The sequence below is a fragment of the Gadus morhua genome, chromosome 4 (assembly GCF_902167405.1).
Source record: "Gadus morhua chromosome 4, gadMor3.0, whole genome shotgun sequence".
Lineage (NCBI taxonomy): Eukaryota > Metazoa > Chordata > Actinopteri > Gadiformes > Gadidae > Gadus > Gadus morhua.
This window is the reverse complement of record NC_044051.1, coordinates 21,106,327-21,128,507: the sequence shown is the minus strand read 5'-3', so window position 1 is coordinate 21,128,507 and position 22,181 is coordinate 21,106,327. Positions and strand designations below refer to the sequence as shown.

Sequence of the window (22,181 nt, the reverse complement as noted above, 5' to 3'; positions counted from 1 at the left end):
GGCAAAAAGCTGTGTGCTCCTCCAGACGATATTATGGATCTCAAACGACTGCGTCGGGTTCTCCGATGTCTCCAGTTCTTCCACGTCCACATCAATCGGAAGTAGACTGAACCGCACGCTGCCCGCTGCCCGCTGCCGGGTGGTGGTGCTTCGCGGTGGTGGTGCCTTGCGGCAGCGGGCGGCGGGCAGCGGGGCTCAACGATTGCTGAGATAACCCCGACTACAGTCTTGTTGTGGAAATACGAGAGACGTCAGAGAACCAACGTGTTATGCGCCATAACACCAACAGCAGAACGGTTATCCAAATAACAAAGAAGTGTATAACTGTACGTCCACACCAGGAGCGACCAAAGCGTCAAAGTTTCGCTGCGAATTTTTCTGTTCGCTTTGGTCGCTCAAGTCGCTCATGACGTACAATTCAATTATGCAGACGCATTTAAAGGAGCCGTATGCGTTTAGTAGGCCCTACAGACAGCCATATCAAATAATGAACTCTCCCATACACCTTGGCCATATTGCCGAGACGGTTTTGCTTGTTCGATAAAGTGCTTCGACAACAAGTAGGACAGTGATTCCCCCCAATATAAAAAAAATCCTAAAATGTAGGCTAATTACAACCGAGAACAAAAAACCCTGCTTGCTGTAGTGGTTAAAATATGTTTCACTGATCTGGATCTGCAAATCATGATCTGCACTCATTCGTCGCATTCAAAAGAAATAGACGCACATGGCTAATTTGCATACGTGCACAGGACTGGTTGGCTCCGCAAGGCAAATAATGGATCTATTCTATCTATCTAGGCCTTTCTGTCTATCTATCTATCAACGCGTGTCTAGTTTTAATGTGATGTATTGTGTGTATGTCCAGTCAGACTTGTTCTGTGTGGTCTTGTAGGCTACTGTCCTGTGTGGGCCGAACCACCTAAATGGATTCCCGACGATTTGTGTCGTTTGGTATTAATAAAGACTTGACTAGGCTATCTATCTATCTAGTGTTGCATATTCTCGAAGAAAGTTGTCCAATCCCGGGTTGCTTTACTTTAACTCACTTTATTTGTTATAAAGTCGGCATGTTTCGGTATGGTAAATGGAGACTACGGAAGGAATTGTATCTAACACGAGTGAGAGGAAAATACCGTGATCTACTTCAAGCCCCCGGGCTTAGGCCCGGGGGCTCTCTGCGCCGTCTACCTATTGAACTCTCTGGCCTTCTATGGGCCACGGGCAGAGGCCCGTGACCCATCGCGGGTGTCGCTGAAAATCTCTGGGCTGTTCACTCGACGTCCTCCGTACAGGACGTCAAGTGGGTGTGGCCTATGCAGTGGGCGTGGCCTAGTGGGCGTGGCCGGGGTGACGTTATGGCTTCGGCTTCTTCACTTAATTAAAGGGGAAGAGGGAGCAGCCTTCAATAACGTCATGCTCCCCTTGTGGCTATGTGAGGGTAACGCAGCTTATATGTTTGGTCCTACTTCCTAGTGGACAAGTGAGGGAAGCTTAGATTCTTAAAATACGTAACACTAGACTATTTAATTAACAATTATTCACCTCAGGCTCCGTGAATAGTGGGGAATAGAGGGATAAAAGACAAGAGATATAGGCCTATCCCTTGTCATTTATCCCTCGTCTTGTCGATTAGTTTGTTTATGTGACGATTTCAAAAACTTTTTTGGTTTTGTTTAAAGCATGTTACACGCGATTGGTTGGTAAGATTGGTGGCATGGAGAGCAAATTAAAATGATTCCCGTTTAAATACGAACGTTCTAGATGTAGCCTATAAATACTCCCGCTTATCATCACTTGATATCCAAACCACTATGGCGTTTCGATCTCTGAACTGAAAAAGGGTTGGGTCGCGGGTACCCAGTTACAGCCGCGATTAATACTTCAGCCGACATTTTGTTCAGTGAGTGAATAAAGGTAGGTAGGAACCAAAGTGCCTGCCGATGTTCCCTGGGATCCACGCAAGCGAAGAGCGTCTACATTCCGATTGGCTGTCAGTGTTTGGCCGCTGAAGCGAATAATAGTCATTTGCATAAAGTTAAAAGGTTTTCAACTTCTTTTTGACGCTCTGGTCGCTCAACTTTGGCCGCTGGTAGCGTTGGTCGCTTTGGTCGCTTTGGTCGCTCTTGCCCATAGAAAGTGAATGACTTCCGGCAATTTGGTCGCTCAATTCGCTTCTGGTGTGGACGTACAGTAACACTTGAGTTACAGTGTGTGTAATCACACACACACACACACACATGTGTCGCTCGTAAGATCATAGCTCATTGTTTCATTGGCGGGCCAAATTCTCTGGGCGGGAAGGGCAGAGAAAGGGGATGTAGCTTGGCCATTTATGACGACATATGGGGCCACATTCCAAATCAGCGTGCTTGAGCATCCATTTTTTCAAAGGCGAGCAGGATACCTACTGCTCGTTTTACACCAAACGCAAGTTTTAGCCACTGGGGGACCATAGGCAGGCTAGGGGAACTCATGAATGTTAGAAAACCTCATAAAGTAAGATTTTCATGCCATGGGACCTCTAAGAGTTAGACAGTAATCCTAGGCTGGTTATCCATTAATGCCATTATGCTAGATTGCTGCTCTGTTCTTTTATTAGATTGATTTCATTAATTTACCTGGACGTCTCATTCAAACTACAGAATCCAAACACTTTCAGGCAGCTGCAAACATTGAGTGGCCACCACATGCATAACATACTTGACACAATGTTTATGTTTTCGATGCTTGTGAATTGATAAGCCATGAAATGATGATGCTGTCATATTCTGATACCTATAACATTTGCCAAACCAATAAAAGAAGAACAATTGTGACGTTTTAGCAGTTCTTATACTCATTGTTGGGAGGGGTGTTTATGTAATAAAGGCCCACTCGCACTGTTTGCTGTGCGAGTGGGCCTGCAGCTAGTCTCCTGAGAGGATGAATAGGGAGCAGTTAGTATCATGATAGGTTGAATAGGGAGCAGCTACAACATAACAGACATTAAATTAAGACACACATCCTGAGAATCTCAACCGTTTATCACATTTTATTCACACACGTCCTTCACTGCTGAATAGGGAGCAGCGAGCGAGAGGATGAATACGGAGCAGCTAGCGAGAGGATGAATACGGAGCAGCTAGCGAGAGGATGAATACGGAACAGCTATAGCGAGAGGATGAATACGGAGCAGCTATGCAACCAGCAGCTGGTTCCTCAAGGTCCGATCCGGGCCCAGGACCAACTCCCCCCTTGATCCATACAAAATAATAATAACTAAAGGAAAATGTATCATTATAATTTAATGTGTGTGTGTGTGTGTGTGCGTGCGTGCGTGCGTGCGTGCGTGCGTGCGTGCGTGCGTGCGTGCGTGCGTGCGTGAGTGTGTGTGTGTGTGCCCATGTAATATGTGTGTGAACCCGTTTTTGTGTGTTTGTGCGAGTGTGTGTGGCATGGCATCACAACAGAATACACTCACATACATACACACACACACACACACACACACACACACTCACTCAAAATGTGTGCGTGTGTGTGTGTGCGAGTGTAATGTTTTGTTGTGCGTGCATCACAAGGTGATTTCACCCATGCATAATTCAATTGGAGGAGACAAAGCTGTGGTGATGTCATCATGGGGCCTAAAATACACATTCCTGCAAGATGGGCAAAAGACTGGAAATCCAGCTTTTCCTGGAAGCCAACAGGAGTCACCGGCCATAATCCCGGATTTGAAGCTTTAGCTTTTGGAAGAAGGAAACGTATGAAAGAAGTCATCCATCTATTCTGTGGGAACACATTGTGAGCTTGCGATCTACCCCATATACCTTAAATGTATTTTCTATTAGATATGACAGAGTACATTTATCCTATTTTAAATTGAATTGTTGGTGCATTATAAGGTCACCCCACACATGATCCTAAAAACATTATGATATCTCATAAATCAATCAAAATGATTGTTTAGGTAAGGTCCATCAATCCCAAGATTCAGGTCCTACTATTTTCGCTTACTTTACTATAATGTTTTGCGAATCGCACCCCGAACGAAACTTTCAAAACAGACCAAATAAATAAACTGTGGAGCAGAAAGTGTAGCACACATGATTATGTTGCACTCAAGGATCGCCCCCTTGTGTTGTAAAGCAACCATTGCATCGCCATAAGGCTTCCCCCGTCCGCGCGCAGCTATACATTCGAAGACCTACAACTGTTGGAGTTGGCCGTCGTCCGTTTTTTTTAATATAGTTTTGCAAATACTAACACGAAAATCGAATTATAAATGTGTAGCCTAATGTAGGCTTGATTATATGTTTAAATCCTACAAGAATAGGTTTAGGTATGTTCACTTCAACTTTAAATTAAACCGGAGGATGTTGGAGGTAGACTTCAACCACAGACTGAAGGCCAACTTTACGCCTTCTTTGGCGCCTTCTGTAGGTTGAGTTTCCAACTCACCCTACAGAAGGCGCCAGATATTTTGAATCAATATCGGCCGATTAACTAAATGGACACTAGGGCCCCACGGACGTCCAACCTGTTGTCCAACTTAAAAAAAAAAGAAGAGAAGAAGTTATGTAGTCCAAGCTGACATATGCATCTCACCAACGCCTAGATGTCGGTTCCCCTGCGGGGCAGAGTTTTCATGGCAGTAGGTATAGGGCTGTAAATCGTCCTCTTAATTCAGACTTCATTGAGCCCACCACCACTATTCTAGAATAAGCGTTAAAGGAGTAACCACCGTGGCGCGAGCTATGAGTCAACTGTCACCAGAGGAAAGTGACGCGCTCAACGGACCACATGAGGTAAGACCTGTTCCTCATACAATGAACACGTAGGCTATTAGTTTGAGATATTAACATAGGATCCACCCGTTAGGTCTATTCTGTTACCTGCATTTTGATACGGGGATATTTCAGCGGAAATGTTTGAGTTAGGCTACTTTAAATTAGTTTAAAAAAACATATTCATTTATTTATATTTTGAGGTTGATTAAAACAGGTGATTAGTGTAATCATAAAAAAGAAAATCATTGGTAAACTACGATTATTCGAATCTTCCGTTTGAATAAACTGTTCAGTTACATAGGCTTTAGTTACTGTAGCCTATATATCTACCCACCCTGTTGACATAAGGCTGCTCAGATAGCGTAGGAATGGCCCCTGAACCGGAATCCTCTCCCTCTCTTACAAGCACGCACACGCATACAATGCACACACACACACACACACACACACACACACACACACACACACACACACGCACGCACACACGCACGCACGCACGCACGCACGCACGCACGCACGCACGCACGCACGCACGCACGCACACACACACACACACACACACACACACACACACACACACACACACACACACACACACACACACACACACACACACACTATATCGGCCAAGATCACAATCTTGGTGAGATTTAACAGAATAAAAGGCCTAGTGTCGAGGGGAGGGATCAGTGGACCACCGGCACATAGTCACCTCTTGCACGGGCACCCTTAACCGAGGTACCCTTAACCGAGGTACCCTTAACCGAAGCACACGAAGCACCCATAACGGAAGTGTTATGCATGTGCAATTATTGATCCGTTTTGCTAGTCCTGATTAAAAAAAAAAAGTTACAAAAATTGCATTAGAGTTAAGATAATCTGGGACAAGTTTCCCTTTCATCTTGATCTGGCCGGTTAAGTGTTATGGTAGCTATGGTAACAGCCTTGAAATAGGCCTGCTATAGGGTCTGTGGCAACCGCGTTTTCTGATTACAGTTTAATGCATTTTTCACAATTTACCAGCTCTCGTTTTGAAGGCTGAACAGACAATCAGAATCGAGTATCCCCCCAGACCGTGGTATAAATATGAATACGCCTCAATCGGAATACAATTCTCTGATCTGTAGAATTAATTTATTAACGTAATATCTGGAAAAGAGCTTTTGCTCTATTACAGATATTTTAGATTTTCACCGCGGTAGGGCAGGAATCGTGTCGAAATCAATTTTGGTATTGTGCAACACTAGTCGATACACATTTCACCCTTGACGTGTGTGTCTGTGTGTGGGTGTGTGTGTGCTTTAAATGATGGCTGTGTGAACTCGATAGGGATGGGAGTCGAGGAGGTGGGGCCCAAACATGATTTGATCTTTAACTAAACATCCATGAGACTCTGTTTGAAGATATTTTAACCATGTGTGTAGAGTTTAGATCTTGTCTGTTCCACAACGATCTCTGCTCTCCTAGCGAGGACCTGAGTTGTGTCCAGTGGAGAGCCTCACAGTGAGGACTAAATACTGGAGCTGGATGATGGCTGCCAGGTGGGCCAGCAGAGGCTGCATTTTAACGGAATTCGGCCTATAACCTTATACATATAATAGTCTAACTCTATATAGCCTACATGTCAAATGTATGATATGCAGGTAGGCCTCCGTATAGGCTATTTTTTTATATTATAAATATTTAAATATTGTCTGGTTATACCTGAACCACATTCCCCATTGTAAAAGTACAATGTTAGTTAACAACCCTCTTCGTTGATTGGATTGGTGGAAGTGGAGTCAATGGTCAGATACAGATCTTATTATAACGATAATAGCTAAATGGTCTACCTATAATATTATAACTAAATAATTGTATATTTATTGATATCCAATATATCTTTTAATATTTAATTAATTCAATATTAAACCAATGCATTTCAATCGGGAGATTATTTTCGACTTCAGAAGGGGGGGCGGGCTGAGCAGCATTCGCCATATAACAATTCTATGGTGGTTGCCATCGACCGACCCCTTCCCCTTCCCAATTGTTTTCGTAAACTAGGGTCCGCTGGCTAGGAAATAGAAGTACACCTTGGAATATCTTTCCATTTTTCGTAGTTTAGACTTGTAATTAATAAGTTACTTTTGTATTGAACTTGACTCGTTTTTATTTTAAATCACCGTCTGGTGTCTATATACGTCACTCTGAGAGATGCACATGGACAGATTTGACACAGCCTAGGCCTATAACCTATGAGTGAAACCAAAACACCAAGCTTGATTTAATGAGGCAGGGTTATTTGAAACAATTAATTAAGTTATTATGTGTGAGAGGTCATTCCTCCTCCTGAGTGTGCTTCCGATTTATGTCTAGTGCCCCTACTGTCCACAAGCAGATCTCTTTTATATCAAGGAGGGTCTCAAAGGCGGATACGATTATCAACTGGGGGGCTCCAGCCCTACAGGAAAGGCTCACATAGCATCATCAAATGCTCCATTGAAACGCCAGCCTTGACCCTAACCTCAAAAACTGTCTTTCCAGCACATTCTGATCGACTAGGTCAGGGGTCGGCAACCTGCGGCTCCGGAGCCGCATGCGGCTCTTTAGCCCCTCAGCCGTGGCTCCCTGCAGTTTTCTTAAAAAAAAAAAAAAAAAAAAAAAAAAAAATTATATATATATTTTGATATATATCGTCAACTAAACGAGAGGTCGCAATGGATGCGCAATTGCGCTACCGTGAGGGGGGGAGTGAATGACAAAGCTTCGTTGATTTGCAGTTGGCTAATCCCAGTAGGAGTTAAATCTTTAACTGGCATCTGGCATCAGGAAGTAGCCTAGATGCTGCCATTGGCAGGAGGCGGGACATGCCAGTGAGCCGCCAATCAGCAGCATCCACCGTTGACAGCCAATTGCACGAACGAATACTGAGCGAGAAGGGTTTACAGCATTAAAGTTCTTGTGTTGAATATTAAAGTTTCAGTACGTTATATTTTGATAATAAAGGTCCTTACAGTTTTTTCATTACTTGACTATTGTATCGCTATGCTATGCTATCTATTCCTTGTTTACATTGCTGGCCATGACCGATCACGTAGAACGTCAACGGTTGACGCTGCTGACTGGCTACTGTAGTCTACTGTACTGTAGGCTACTCCCTGATGCCACATGACAGCTAAAGATTTATGTTATTTTTTTACAGAGTGTCACAAAAAATGTCTGTGCGGTGCGCAGCGTTAGCGTCTCCGGAGGGGGGAGGGGGTGAATTAAAAAATTGCGGCTCCAAAAAAAAAAATTTTTGCGGGAGATGGGCCAAAATGGCTCTTTTGATACAAAAGGTTGCAGACCCCTGGACTAGGTCTTGCAGGCAACACTTCTGAGGGGCTTTGTCCAAAGAACATTCCATTTTCAAAAACTTTTTTTCTGTAAGGGCTAGAAGTCCAAATCACATATATGTCGTTCTCGGGACCCTGGGAAATGTGCGGCATCTCTAGCTATCTTGAAGAGGCGGGAAAAGGGGCGTGACCTCCAACAGTTAGGTAAATGTTCATAAGACAGGTTTGTTTCTGGTCCCCATTTTAGGTGGGATGGAGGTGTAAATTTGTGCCTTAAATTGTGTAGATACAGCTGGCCTGTGGACAAGTTTTTGAAGGCCGGGGTCAAAAGGTCAAAAGGAGCCGGCACCACACCCCTTATGCGATAACAAAAAGTTAATGTGAATTTCTCTCATAACTTTTTGTCATTATTAAAGAGAGCCTTGATTCCCTGATATGCATGTTAGATGGCTAGGATGTAGGTCTGGGAAGAACTTCAGGCCAAAATCTTGCAAGCGAGCCGCTGGGCTAGGTGCAACGAGATGGAGCACTTGCTGAGTCATTTCTTGTATAGGCCGGAATCCCTAAGTAGATATTTTTATGCGTCCTTTTGGACCCCTTTTGATATAAAGTGACCCAAGGTCTATAGCTTACTTATTACTGTCCTTGACTCAGGAGTTACCTATTGCATCACTTCCTTTAGGGTGTTGGCTTCCTAATTGATCATTTGAATGCCGTCTTTCATAGATATGACACCACCTGGGCTGTGGCAACTAATCTCTGTATCCATATGGGGAGGGGGGGGGGTGCTTGTGGACAGTAGGGGTACACTAGACATGAATATGAAGCTTGCAAAGAGCATTTTAATCACCAGAAATAGTCAACACACACTCAGGGGGAGGAATGACCTCTCACACATGATATCTTAATGAATTATTTAAAATAACCCTGTCTTGTTAAATAAATGAGCTTGAGGTTTTGCTTTCACAAATAGGTTATAGGCTTTGTCACTACCAAATATGCTCCTCTCTCAGAGTGACGTAACTAGCCAGCAGACAGTGATTAAAATAAAATTGTCACGTTGATTACAAAACTTATTAATTACAAGGCTAAGCTGTGGAAAATTGAAAGATATGGGGGGCGGTCAATGGCATCCACCGTGGAATCCTGCCAATCAGGTGCCTGATTGGTACCTGACTGGCAGCACCTGTGAGCATTGGCCCTACTACTCTAAGTACAGCTACAGTCAGTAACGCCTCGTGCCCACTGCAACCGTCCGTTGACTGATCCCCATTGACTTTGAATGGGGATGGACGCGCAATGCATTGTGGATTCGTGCGCTCCGTCAAAAAGTTGAACATTTTTTAACTTTTTCGGCAGCGACGGAACCGTCATCCAATCAGATCGCATATGCAAATTTAAGCACTGTGATACTACTCGGGCTCTGACGACACTAGAAACCCAAACCCTAACCTCAAAAACTGTCTTTCCAGCACATTCTGATCGACTAGGTCTTGCAGGCAACACGTCTGAGGGGCTTTATCCAAAAAACATTCAATTTTCAAAAACTTTTTTTCTGTAAGGGCTAGAAGTCCAAATCTCATATATGTTGTTCTCGGGACCCTGGAAAATGTGCGTATACATTTTACGCACATTTTATATGTAGAAAGCTTCCCCCATCCGTCAGTCATGCCTTCCGATGTTCTATGTCGTATAGGCTTCGCCTTTTAAGGCTATCGCTATTGGGTTATCTCTAGGCGTGAGCCGTAGCACTGAAAAATTTGTAATCCCCGCCCACCAACAGCGTGGGCCTCAACTACGTCCGCGTGCCTCAACGACGTCCGCATTTCGCATATATAGTCGGGCGCCGGCGGACGTTCTGCTCCCATTTTCTTCGGGACGATCCTGTAGCATACTGAAGTAAATAAATAGATATTATGGACTCAACGGCGTACGGCACCTGCACGACATGTAAAGCGGGTTACATCTTGCCGTATGGCGACCATGAGGTGTGCGAGGGCTGCCTTGGCTATGAACATGCCGTCTTGGCGCTCTCGCCGCCCTGCCTGTGTCGGCATTATGCTGCGCATGCTCAGACAGCGCAGAGCCGACACTGCCGCCGCCATTGCTGAATGGTCCGACGACTTTACTGTCCCGCTTGACGATGCCCTCTCTCTCCTTGTGAGCTCGGAGTCAGACGACTCCGACCGCGAAGAGGAGGGGGCGTCTCCCCCGGCTTCCCCTATCCGAAAGGAGAGGCCCGGGGCAGCAGCCTTGCCCGTCTCTGCCGCCACCTCACTTCCAGTGGTTGGAGCTTTGGTGGCAGAGCTACCGGGCATTATCGCCAGGGCAGCCGCTCACATTGGCCTTGCGGTGCCCATGCCTCAGGACCCCCAACGCCCGGACCAGCTCCGTGGCATCTGGGGGCTTGAGGCCGCGACACGCCCCGCCCGTCTCGACCCGATCTGGCCGATGTTTCCCGCCATCAGCCCGTACTTCTGTGGGGCTGCGGCGGAGCCCGGGAGGCTCGGTGCCCCGGTGAAAACATTTATCCAGGTCACGAAGACGGAGGGTCTGACAGACCGGGGTTACAGGGCGCCGCTGGATCCCGCTCTGTGTGCTGTCTTTGAAGTGAAGCCGGGGCTCAGCGACCGCTGCCCCACTCCCGAAGACCAGCTGACGGCCAAGCTTACAGACAGAGCGCATCGGTGTATGATGCAGCTAGAGGCTGTTATGAATAACATCGCCCTGCTGGCGCATAACATCTCCACCATGGCGGTTGACCCTCATCGTCTGGCCGAACAGTCAGTCGACGTGGCGAAAACCGCCGGTGTCATCCTCTGCCTCTGCTCCACCGGCGCGGTGGCAGCAGCCCGGACGGCGGCATGGCAGCACCTCATACAGAGGAACCTGTGGCTGCAGCAGACCCCGGGCATCCCTGAGCCGATGAGGCGGCAGTTAATGGAGTGCCCCATCAGCCCGGACGTGCTGTTCTGGCCCCGTCTGTCATCTATCGTGGACGACATGCAGGCCGCTTCCGAGGAGGCAGAGAAATTCCAGAGACACGTCTCACGCCCTCCGCCTCCACCCGGGCGGCAGCGCTCCGCTCCAAGCCCCCGTCGCCGCCATAGGCCCCCGGCAGTCACTGTCGCAGCGCCGCCGGCAGCTCCTCCTCCTGGCCCCCAGGCTTACCAGCCCCGCCCGCCTCCATCGCAGGCTGCGGCGAGCGGCAAGCGGAGTCCCAGGGCAGCGGACTCATGGGGCTATGTCCCGCCCCACAAGCGCCGGCGAAGGCAATTACGGGGCGGGGGAGAAGCGTGTGACAGCAAGAAACACCTCTTTACTAAAGACGGCTGTTTTTTCCCCACACAGTTAACGCCGGAGCCTACCGGCCCGACCATAACTGTTTCTTACGCATCTCCCACCACATATAGGCAGGCCGTCAATGAACCTAGTATTATTGATCGAGCCAGCCCTTCATTACCTTTACGAAGGCAGCCTCACCCGGCTTACCGGCCCCGCCCGCCTCCATCGCATGCTGCGGCGAGTGGCCAGCAAAGGCCTCGGGCAGCGGGCTCATGGGGCGATGTCCCGCCCCACGAGCGCCGGCTATTACGGGGCGAGGAAGAAACGTATGACAGCGGGAAACACCTCTTTACTAAAGACAGCTGTTTTCTCCCCACAGTTAACGCCGGAGCCTACCGGCCCGGCTACAACTGTTTCACACGCATCCCCCCCCACATATAGGCAGGCCGTCAATAAACTTTATATTATTGATCGAGCCAGCCCTACATTACTTTCCCCTCACCACGTCATGCCTGGCATGACACGTGGCGAGACGGCCGCTAAAACAAGCTCTCTGTCTACGAATGACACGCAGCTCGTTCAGTGTCAGCAGTCTGCTGCCCAGTCACAGTGTTATTCCTCCTCGCGTCCCAACGCTCAGGAGAGAGGAAGCTACACTCTTGTCACAAGCTGAGCAGGCAGGGCATGCCTCTGCTAATGACACACACACCCAGCCCTTTCGGGCAGAGCCCCCCATGGGCTGCGGGGAGGACTCCTCCCCTTGCAGCGGCGGCAGGGGCTCAAGCGTGGCTCGTTTCCATGACAGCCGTATCAAAACATGAAGCTGCACAGCCGCTTTCAGAGCATTACTCAGAATGGCTGAACGCATGCACCCTGGCCAAATGGATGGACAGGCTGATCAGCAAGGGTCACAGCCTGCAGTTCACCTCCGTTCCGCCGCGATTCAACGGGATTGTGGAAACAACGCTGTAATCCAAGGATCAACAGCTGTCACTTTTGGCGGAGCTCCAGCAGCTTCTAGCGAAAAAAGTGATTTCCATGGTCCCCATGGGAGAGGAAATGCAGGGATTCTATTCCCGTTATTTCCTGGTACCCAAGAAAACAGGAGGGCTGAGAATGCATCGCGGAGATGCCGTTTCACATGTTAACAATCAGACGAGTGTTACAGTGTGTAAAGCCGGGCGACTGGTTCACCTCAATAGATTTGAAGGACGCCTACTTCCACGTCACAGTGATCCCCAAACACAGGAAATTCCTGCGTTTCTCGTTCCAAGGCTCACACTACCAGTACAACCGTCTCCCGTTCGGCTATTCTCTAGCCCCACAAACGTTTTCCAAGTGCGTGGAGACGGCTCTCCGGCCGCTTCACGCAACAGGAATGAAAGTACTGTTCTACTTGGACGATCTGCTTTTGATGGCTCGCTCCAAGGAGGAAGCAGCTATTCAAACAAAAAAGCTGGTGATTCACCTGTCGAATTTAGGCTTCGCCATAAATTGGAAGAAGAGCTCCCCCCTCCCCTCACAGAGTGTGATGTATTTGGGGGTAGAGCTGGATTCAGCTTTAATGTGAGCACCGCTCTCACAGCAGAGGATGGAGACGCTGTGGTCCCTCCTCCGCCGCTGTTCCCCGGGCAGCGTTGTGACAGCCCTCTCTGTCATGAGGCTGCTAGGCATGATGTCAACCGCTCACACGGTGGTGCCGCTGGGGCTGCTTCACATGAGGCGGCTGCAGAGATGGTTTTCTCGCCTGCGCATCGACCCAACGGCGGCGCAAAGTGACCATTCCCCTATCAGTAGGCCCCGATTTGACCGACTGGGGCAATCCCCGAACTCTCGCGAGAGGGGTGCCGTTAGGCAGAGCAACGTCACACATCTCGGTGTTCACGGATGCTTCTCTGTCGGGCTGGGGAGGAACATTCGAGTTTCACGTGGTGAGCGGCGTTTGGCCCCCCCCACGTGACCATGCATATAAACGCATTTGCTCTCCATCAGAGCAGCGTACATCCCCGGTGTCCTGAACATAGGGGCCGACATAATGTCGAGGGGCCGCCGAAGGAACTCCGTTGGCGGCGGGACGCTCTCTCACAGGCAGGGGGAGCATTCATAGATTACCCAGAGATCGGCCAGCGCTTATGGGCCTGGCCGCTGAACGCGAGCGCCTAGAGGGTCTCGGCCTCTCCCAGTAGGTCGTACGGACCATCCAGGGTGCCAGAGCTGACTCCACCAGAGCGTGTTACTCGGCTAAATGGGCGGCTTTCCAGAAATGGTGCACGGAGAGGGGTTGTGATCCCATCTCCTGCCCTTTGCCGCGTGTGCTCTCTTTCCTCCAGACATTGATTCTGGGCTGGCCTTTAGCACGGTTAAGCCGTACGCGGCTGCTGTTTCATCATGCCACGAAGGCTTCGGGGATAAAACTGTTTTTAGTCACCCCTTAATGAAGCGCTTCCTAAAAGGTGTGAGGAGAGAGAGACCAGTGACGCGCTCTCTCACTCCACAATGGGATTTAACACTGGTGCTGCGCGCACTGGCTAAAGCCCCATTTGAGCCTCTTGACCGGGTGCCCCCCAAGTTTGTGTCAGCCAAGACAGCTTTGCTGCTGGCCCTGACGTCAGCTAAGAGAGTGAGCGACCTGTCTGCACTCTCTGTAGCCCCTTCTTGTCTTAGAATACAAGGGGACAGCAGTTCGGCCATATTAAGCCCGAACCCGGCTTTTACACCTAAGAGTATTACTAGCTCGTTCAGATCGAGAGTAATAACACTCAATGGTTTCTCTCTTCCTCCTCATCAATCTGAGAAGGAGGCCACAGCCCATCTCTTGTGCCCCGTACGTGCGCTTGCCTGTTATGTGAAGCGCACGGAGGTTCTGCGCAAATCTCAACAGTTATTTGTGCATTACAGAGAACATTCCCAGGGCCTCCCCCTGACGAAACAACGGCTGTCGCATTGGCTGTGTGATGCTATCACACAGGCTTATGTGTCAGCGGGGGCAGAGCCGCCTGAGACTATCAGAGCTCACTCGACCAGAGGAATATCGTCCTCTGTCGCTCTGCAAAGAGGGATGCCTATGGAGGATATCTGCACAGCACCCTCCTGGGCTTCCCCATGCTCTTTTATTAGGTTTTACCTTAGAGACATGTCGCGCCTCTCTATGACACACTCAGTTCTAGGTGCTTTGTCAGAGTGAGTGTGATTGTGTGACTATTCCCCTCGCTTATTAGACAATGTGAGGAGGAGTCAAATATTCATGCTGTGAGCTCTTGTGTCTTATCAGATACATTGGAGCTGCTTGTTGATGACGTTCCGTTAGACGCATGACGTAAGTTATGCTACGTCTGACGCATGATACTAGCGCGTATGTAGCTGTGTTTCTGGTACTGATTGGGACCAATGAGGCATAGACTATATCGTGCTTCGCCCTTTAACCCAATAGCGATAGTCTTAAAGGGCGAAGCCTATACGACATAGAACGATAGTTACGTATTGTAACTCCGCGTTTGACTGATCTGGATAGGGCCCTTGCGATAGGGCAACTTCAAACTAGTGTTCTGCAAAAACCAAGTTGCGGCATTATTTGGAGTGAGCCCTAGTACCCTCTCAAAACTGAAGGCAAAGTTCCATATAACGGGGGATGTCAAAGACAGGCCCTGAAGTGGGCGTCCCAAGAAGACGACACCCCCAGAAGACCATTTCATCACCCTGTCAGCACTTAGGTGCCATAGGCTGTCTTCTACAGATTTGCTGTCAAGGTTAGCAGGACAATATGGCCGACGGCTCTCGGCCAAGGCAATCCGCAACAGATGACACGCAGCCAATCTCCGGTCTCATAGGGCTGCCAGAAGTCCTGCCATGACTGCCCTTCACACATGACATGCCCGTTTGCGCTGGTATCGGCAACACGTGCACTGGAACCTGAACATGTGGAGGAACGTTATGTTCAGTGATGAGTCCAGATTCTGCCTACGGTAGTTGGATCATAGGGTCAAAGTGTGGAGAAGACGCAGAGAACGCTATGCTGATTGCTGCACCAATTGAATAACATATTTTGGTGGAGGCAGTGTGATGGTGTGGGTCGGCATCTCCCTCACTGGAAAAACGAGGCTTGACATCATTGGAGGCAATCTCAATGCAGGGAGATATAGAGATGAGATTCTGCAACCAGTGGCAATCCCATATCTCCACAGTCTGGGACCGAACTCTATCCTCCAAGATGACAACGCTCGCCCCTACAGGGCGGATTTATCAGAGACTACCTCCAGAATGTTGGAGTGGAGAGGATGGAATGGCCTGCTAGCAGTCCTGACCTAAACCCAATTGAACACTTGTTCGATCAGCTTGGGCATGCTGTTTGTGCCAGAGTGACCAACACAACCACGTTGGCTGACCTGCGACAAATGCTGGTGAAGAATGGGATGCCATCCCACAGCAGTGTGTGACCAGGCTGGTGACTGGCATGAGGAGGAGGTGCCAGCAGCTGTTCCTGGCCGAGCTCAACAGGGAGGCAAACATGAACGCGCATTCATGAACGCGCGCAGTGCACCCGCATATGCATGTCTTTTCTAAAGCGTAGGCCAACACCACTTTAAAAAAAATATACTCGCGGGACGCGTCGTTTGGAGGTGAGAGGATAATAACTAAAATAAACTAGATACTTAACAGTGTGTCAGCAGAGTGCAATGCTTCTAAACTTTTAATCAAACGTGCAGACAAAGTTCAACTCCATAAAGTTAAGTTCATTCATGGTGCGTGCTGCTTAAATGTAATGCATGGCAGCTAGTGTACAGGGTCAACAACACGTATCTTCCAATCACATAAATATAATATTGTGGAAATTGCATTAAATGGAAAGAGACAATTCCTCACGTTTGGCACACGAATGTGTGACTCGTTTATTTCGTTAGAAAACCAAAACTGAGTGCTGATATACCAATGCAATAATCATTTTACGTAGGCCTATCTCCCGATTTCTTCTCAAAAGTTCATTGTGGCGCTGGGTAGCGATGCTAGCTGCCTGGCTGAGGGCTTCATCAATCCGCACACGTCCCAACAGTTTCAACTTTAAGTTGGAATTAATGTGGCTCTTGGACTTGCCATGTCTCTCCATGGCTCTTTGCAAGTTCTTTAAGTCATCAAATCCACTGCTAATCCATGGGTTAGGTGTAGGTGATTCATCAAACAGAATACAAGGCCAGCAGAATAATTTCAGATCAGAGCCAGCTAGCCATTCCGTCCGAGCGTAGTTCTCCTCCTTGAAGCTTCCTGAGCCACCTGCTTTTGTGGTCTGGATCAAGTTCAGTTTCGATGTTGGTCTTCCATTCTCTTTTATCTTCAGCTGATACTCAAACTGTAGCCTCGAAAATTGTGTTCTTGTAGATATTGAATTATATTCTCCTCCATGTTGATATCGTTGTTAGTCGATAAAAGTTGCTTTGGATAAAAGCGTCTGCTAAATTCCCTAAATGTAGATGTGAATGTTATCTTTGTTAGCCACGGCCACTGACTAGAAAGAACGCTAATTTGCTCAGAACATTCTTTAAAAAAATGCAGATTTGTGATTGGTTGCAAGGAGTAGATGAGGCTGGCCTCCCTCCCTATGCTTAAAATGGTATAGATGATTTACCTCGCAACAGTAAAACTGAATGGTGATTGGTTATTTTTTATTCTCAAAGGCAAAAAAAAATTGGAAAATCACGAGGAGGCGTTGCCTCCGTTGCCTCCTCTTAGGAACCGCCACTGGGTGCCAGGCTGTTGTGGCTGTGTATGGTTCTTCCACACGCTACTGAGGCTCCTGTTTGTGAAATTAATAAATTGTTAAATTGCCGATGTGTCTTGTTTCTTCAAACCTCAATCATCCAATCCACCAAACACCAAATGAGTCAATGGCAGAATATGCTGTTCGGCATTGGCAGACAAGATTTGTCAAATTTTTGAAAAGGTAATCTTTCAAACAGCAACTTATAAGCAGTATTAGTTCTCTCCCAAGTTCACTATGATTCTACTAGGCTAGTGACTAGCCAACTCGTGTTCACTCACCAGAGTTTTCCGTATCAGATATCACTTCAGTTGACACTCTCAAGTTGGACGTCTAGTTGGAAGTTTATCTTATTAGTATAATTGCATGTAAACGATGATAATATTTAGAGTGTTTTATCTGTTATTTCATGCCGAAATCCAGGAACTTCTTACAACACGTTTCATGGGAAATCGTGGGAGGAAAAAGGGGTTTCTAATTTGTGGGGAGTTCCTTTGAACGGCACGCATAGTGCGCCCTCTTTAGGCAATAACTTTAACTACTCCTGAGGTTAGTAGCCCTAATTTTATGAGGGTTACACTTGCCATTTTTAGCATGACTTCTCAACATTACGTATGGCACACATGGATAATTTGCATACGCACCCAGGACTGGCTGGCTCTGCATGGCAAAGCATAGGCCTATAACCTTTTTATCTATCTATCTATCTATCTATCTGTCTGTCTGTCTGTCTGTCTGTCTGTCTGTCTGTCTGTCTGTCTGTCTGTCTGTCTGTCTGTCTGTCTGTCTGTCTAACAACGCATTTGTCTAGTTTGAATGTGATGTATTTTGTGTATTTCCAGTCAGACTTGTTGTCTCCCTTGTTCCTTGTGGTCTTGTATGCTCCTGTGTGAGCCGAATCACCTAAATGAATTCCAGACGATTTGTGTCGTTTGGCATTAATAAAGACTTGACTAGCCTATCTATCTATCTATCTAGGCTATTACTGTAATTACAGTAACAATTATTCTAAACGTGAACACTCCAAAAATAAACAAGATAACACTTTTTGCCGGGATTTATTTGTTTTTATTAGCGGTTTATTCGTTTTTATTAGCGGACATTTTTTGTTACAAACGATATCTCGAGTTTGAGATCTCAATCATGGGATATTGCAGAATATCCCGAGATAGCGAACCAATCAAATTGCGCCATCTTCGGAGGTTCAGGTGTAGCATATACTAACTATATATATCGATGTATTTATCGATGCATCTGTATAATCTGCTGAACACTCTCTTAATAGTCTCTACTCTCAAAGGTCTCAATGCGGCATTGGTCCGTGTCTCCCCAATGTGACGTCATGCAATGCATTCTGGGGGAAATGAGAATCAATCGCAAACCGCTAAAATAGTACCTACTTTCTCATATTACATTCCGTTTTGTGATACCTAACAACATTAAATACAATGGATAACAGTTGAAATATTTATTACCAACAAGCAAATTGCACAAATTCGTTGGAAATGAACCCTGGGGTTCATTTCCAAGCGCCCGTGGTCGACTCGGTCGTGGGGATCTGCTTGTGTGCCACGGTCCACGGAATAGGAGTGTCGTTAACTTCTATTGGAGCAAAATCCGTGGCCATATCACGGAAAATGGCGTGTTTCCATGAGGGTTCCACGGATTTTGAGTTAAGCGTCCGTGGTCATTTCACGGACTCCTGTGAGACCAGGTTGGTATTAAGATAAGACGAATTTATATAATTTGCTTGTTTAGGCTATTTAATCATTTTTGCAAAAATAGTTCTGCAACTGGTGTGTGAGACTGTTGCCAAGCAACACATAGGCCTTAACATGTTCCTGCAAACTAGCTTTTACGTTGTGTGGCTTTACAAGTGACCACAGGTCAGCCACTTTGTATCAGGTAGCCCACCTTTATCTATTTGCTAACATTTATTTTGCACCCAGTCAAGTCTGTTGACAGTTGCTTTGTTGACATGTGTGATTCTGGGAGTTATTAGATGACATTGTTAAACTAATGAATTAATGTTAATGTTATTATAAATCACTGTGAAGCAGAGTGATTTAAATCATCATATATATCATTGGCACGAAGAGGTTTTCACCGATTCTCAATCTTACCTACATCACCTTTTGCATACCGATATAATAATAGTGTGCTCTGGCCTGGTCTGGTTTAACTATGGTCGGAGCTTCAGGATGGAGGCGCTTTCTGGCCGTTGATTTGAGTCAATTCCTCCACAAAGGGTCGGATCAAAGACGAAAAACGATCCTTTATGAGAGAGTAAAAGAGAGAGAGAGAGAGAGAGAGAGAGAGAGAGAGAGAGAGAGAGAGAGAGAGAGAGAGAGAGAGAGAGAGAGAGAGAGAGGGGGGGGGGGGGGGGGGGGGGGGGGGGGGGGGGGGAGAGAGAGAGAGAGAGAGAGAGAGAGAGAGAGAGAGAGAGAGAGAGAGAGAGAGAGAGAGAGAGACAGAGAGAGAGAGAGAGAGAGAGAGAGAGAGAGAGAGAGAGAGAGAGAGAGAGAGAGAGAGAGAGAGAGAGAGAGCCCAGAGAGCCCAGAGAGCCGAGAGAGAGCAGAGAAGAGCGCGTCTCTATCGCAGTATCAACAGGGTGAACGGTCCGGTGGAATCTATGTGGTTCAGCCCAGAGCATACGGTCTTGTCGGGACATATCTCCTACGCCTAATAACGTGGCCTCGTTTTCGCTTCCCAAATAGACCTTTATCCAACAAGAGAAACAATACAACCTGCAGCATTCGAGCATTCGGTACGCTGCTCCGTTCAAAACAACACGACCCTTCTACCTCTCAGTTGAGATCGCGCTAGAAGCATGAGGAGTCGGGCGCTCAGCGTTACCGCGAGAACGGACCGGGAGGAGAGGGAACAGATTGGCGGCGGAACAGCGCAGCGACAGAGTGATGCTCTCTGAGCCCATTTACCGCATCTAATAGCTGCCTGTGTGATGATCATGTAGCCGACGTTCGTGTCTTATTTGATATAGCCTACGGACTCCTACCGTTGCGGCGGGGAATTGCGATCGCCCCCTTCCACCACACCCCCACCAACACCCCCTCCCCCAGTCCGCTCTAGGAAATGCAATAGCAATATAGGTTAAGAAAGAATGAGATCCATGAGCAGTTTGATGTAAAGCTGTGCCGCTATGTGGGCCTGTGCACGTTCCGCCTCTCTTGTCTCTCATGTCCCATGACGGAGCGCGGCAGCAGGGTGGCGGTGCTGTAGCATCGGGCTGAGGGCGAGGGCTTCCCGACCTCTACCGATGCTGGGAGGAAACAGCGGCCGTTCAACCGGGAAAGGTATCATCTTCAAGGTGGTTGGCGGGTGCGCGGTCGCGTGTGTTATTAGCAGGGGCGGGGAGGGGGATCTGACCAGGAGGGCAGGGGTCGCCTTAAGGTATGGGGTGCGCCCCTAGTATCCACGTCTCTCAGAGCGGGGTCATCTACTGCCGAGACTCGGACGAATCCAACTCGCCGCATCAGACCACCACGATCTCCCAGGGCACCGCGGCCACGCTGCACGGGTTATTCATCAAGACCGACGCGGCGGACAGCATCAATCCCGTCATCACCTACCAGAGTCGGCACTCGAGGAATAACTCGCACCGGGATCGCGGGAACGAGCGCAGCGGCGGCGGACACGTCCGCATCGAGGCCGAGACGCAGACCAGCCGCTCCAGCGTCAAGGTTGGTGCGGTAGAGTCTACTACAGTTGGAAGTACACACGTGTGTGTACACATGCAGACATGTGCGTAGTAACTTAAGGCACACGGCACCGATACATCTTTTTCAGTTATTGTCACCATCAATGCCGTTTGTCCACCGGTAGATTAGACTACTTCAATTTACCTTTAGAGATTAATTAAGTAGTCGGCCCTCTTAATCTGTCCGTCTGTCCGTCTGTCCGTCTGTCTCTCTCTCTCTGTCTCTCTCTCTCTCTCTCTCTCTCTCTCTCTCTCTCTCTCTCTCTCTCTCTCTCTCTCTCTCTCTCTCTCTCTCTCTCTCTCTCTCTCTCTCTCTCTCTCTCTCTCATTATATCCATCTATCTGTCAATATCTTTATATCTATCTATATTTATGTATATATGTCTCTTTATATCTATCTCTGTATCGTATTAAAATACAGCATATATTTATTCAATATCGACCTGGTGGAGTATGACTTTTGGCATTTGCAAGTGCATCAATAAATGATTGATTATTGCTTATACAATAATCAATTGATTGATTATAGTTTTTTTTTAATAGTTTTTTTTATGGTGAAAAAAACTATTCACCATAGTTTTTCCATCTGCTATCCTGTTAAGAAACCAGAACATAACAATATTTGGTCATTGTTACAGTTTTTTCCTATCGTTTTCGGTCATGTACCCATACTGTGGTCACTTTTCCCTATCACTTAACACAGTGGGCTTTAGAGACACACACCTCTGCATATCTGTTAACCTTTGGTGCAAAATGCACTACAACAACCACACCACAAACAATGCTGCCATAACTTAACACATGTTTCCTCTCAGAACACTATGACCTAAAAAACACTAACATCTTGAAGCATTGCCAATTGCATACATAAAATGTTGCTGTGTCCTCCAGTTTGGCATAGATTTCCTGTAGTGTTGCATTGAAAAAAAGAGAAAAAACACAGACAAACACTTCTTTGGACTACAGTAATAAAGTTTGTAATATTACAGAATGACAATCCAAGCCAAGTATCTGCTGACAGTGTTCATATGTCGGTTTACCTCCCACAAAAGATGTCACAATTGAGTGTGGTAAATGTACTGTAATTGTAAATATAAGTGTTTTATGAGAAACTGAGAATAACAATTTTCAGTTTTTGTAATGCAAATTACATACAGTAAGTACGTAATATATGATCCAGAAACAAATCACAAACACAACAGTTTTTTTCACTGTGCTTTACTTTTTGGAGATTTTGTCACAGTGCAAGTGTTACACAAAACAGAAAATACATTACAAAGTCATTGTATGTAGTGTTGCTTTTACGTAAAAAAAGTAATTCCATGCCAATTCACCAAGAA

At 47.1% G+C, this 22,181-nt stretch overlaps 1 protein-coding gene across 2 annotated transcripts in view; it reads left to right on the top strand.

The window, feature by feature from the left end:
* The first annotated feature begins 4,549 nt into the window (after nucleotides 1-4,549).
* pde8b (phosphodiesterase 8B) overlaps nucleotides 4,550-22,181 on the top strand; it is a 48,574-nt gene continuing 30,942 nt past the window's right edge. The window contains exon 1 of one of the 2 annotated variants that reach the window (XM_030353851.1): nucleotides 4,550-4,790. In XM_030353851.1, coding sequence (XP_030209711.1) covers nucleotides 4,740-4,790 — 51 coding nt within the window. In that variant the 5' untranslated portion in view covers nucleotides 4,550-4,739. Of the gene's footprint in view, nucleotides 4,791-19,639; nucleotides 20,825-22,181 lie in introns of those variants that run through there. The other variant, XM_030353850.1, reaches the window with a different exon arrangement.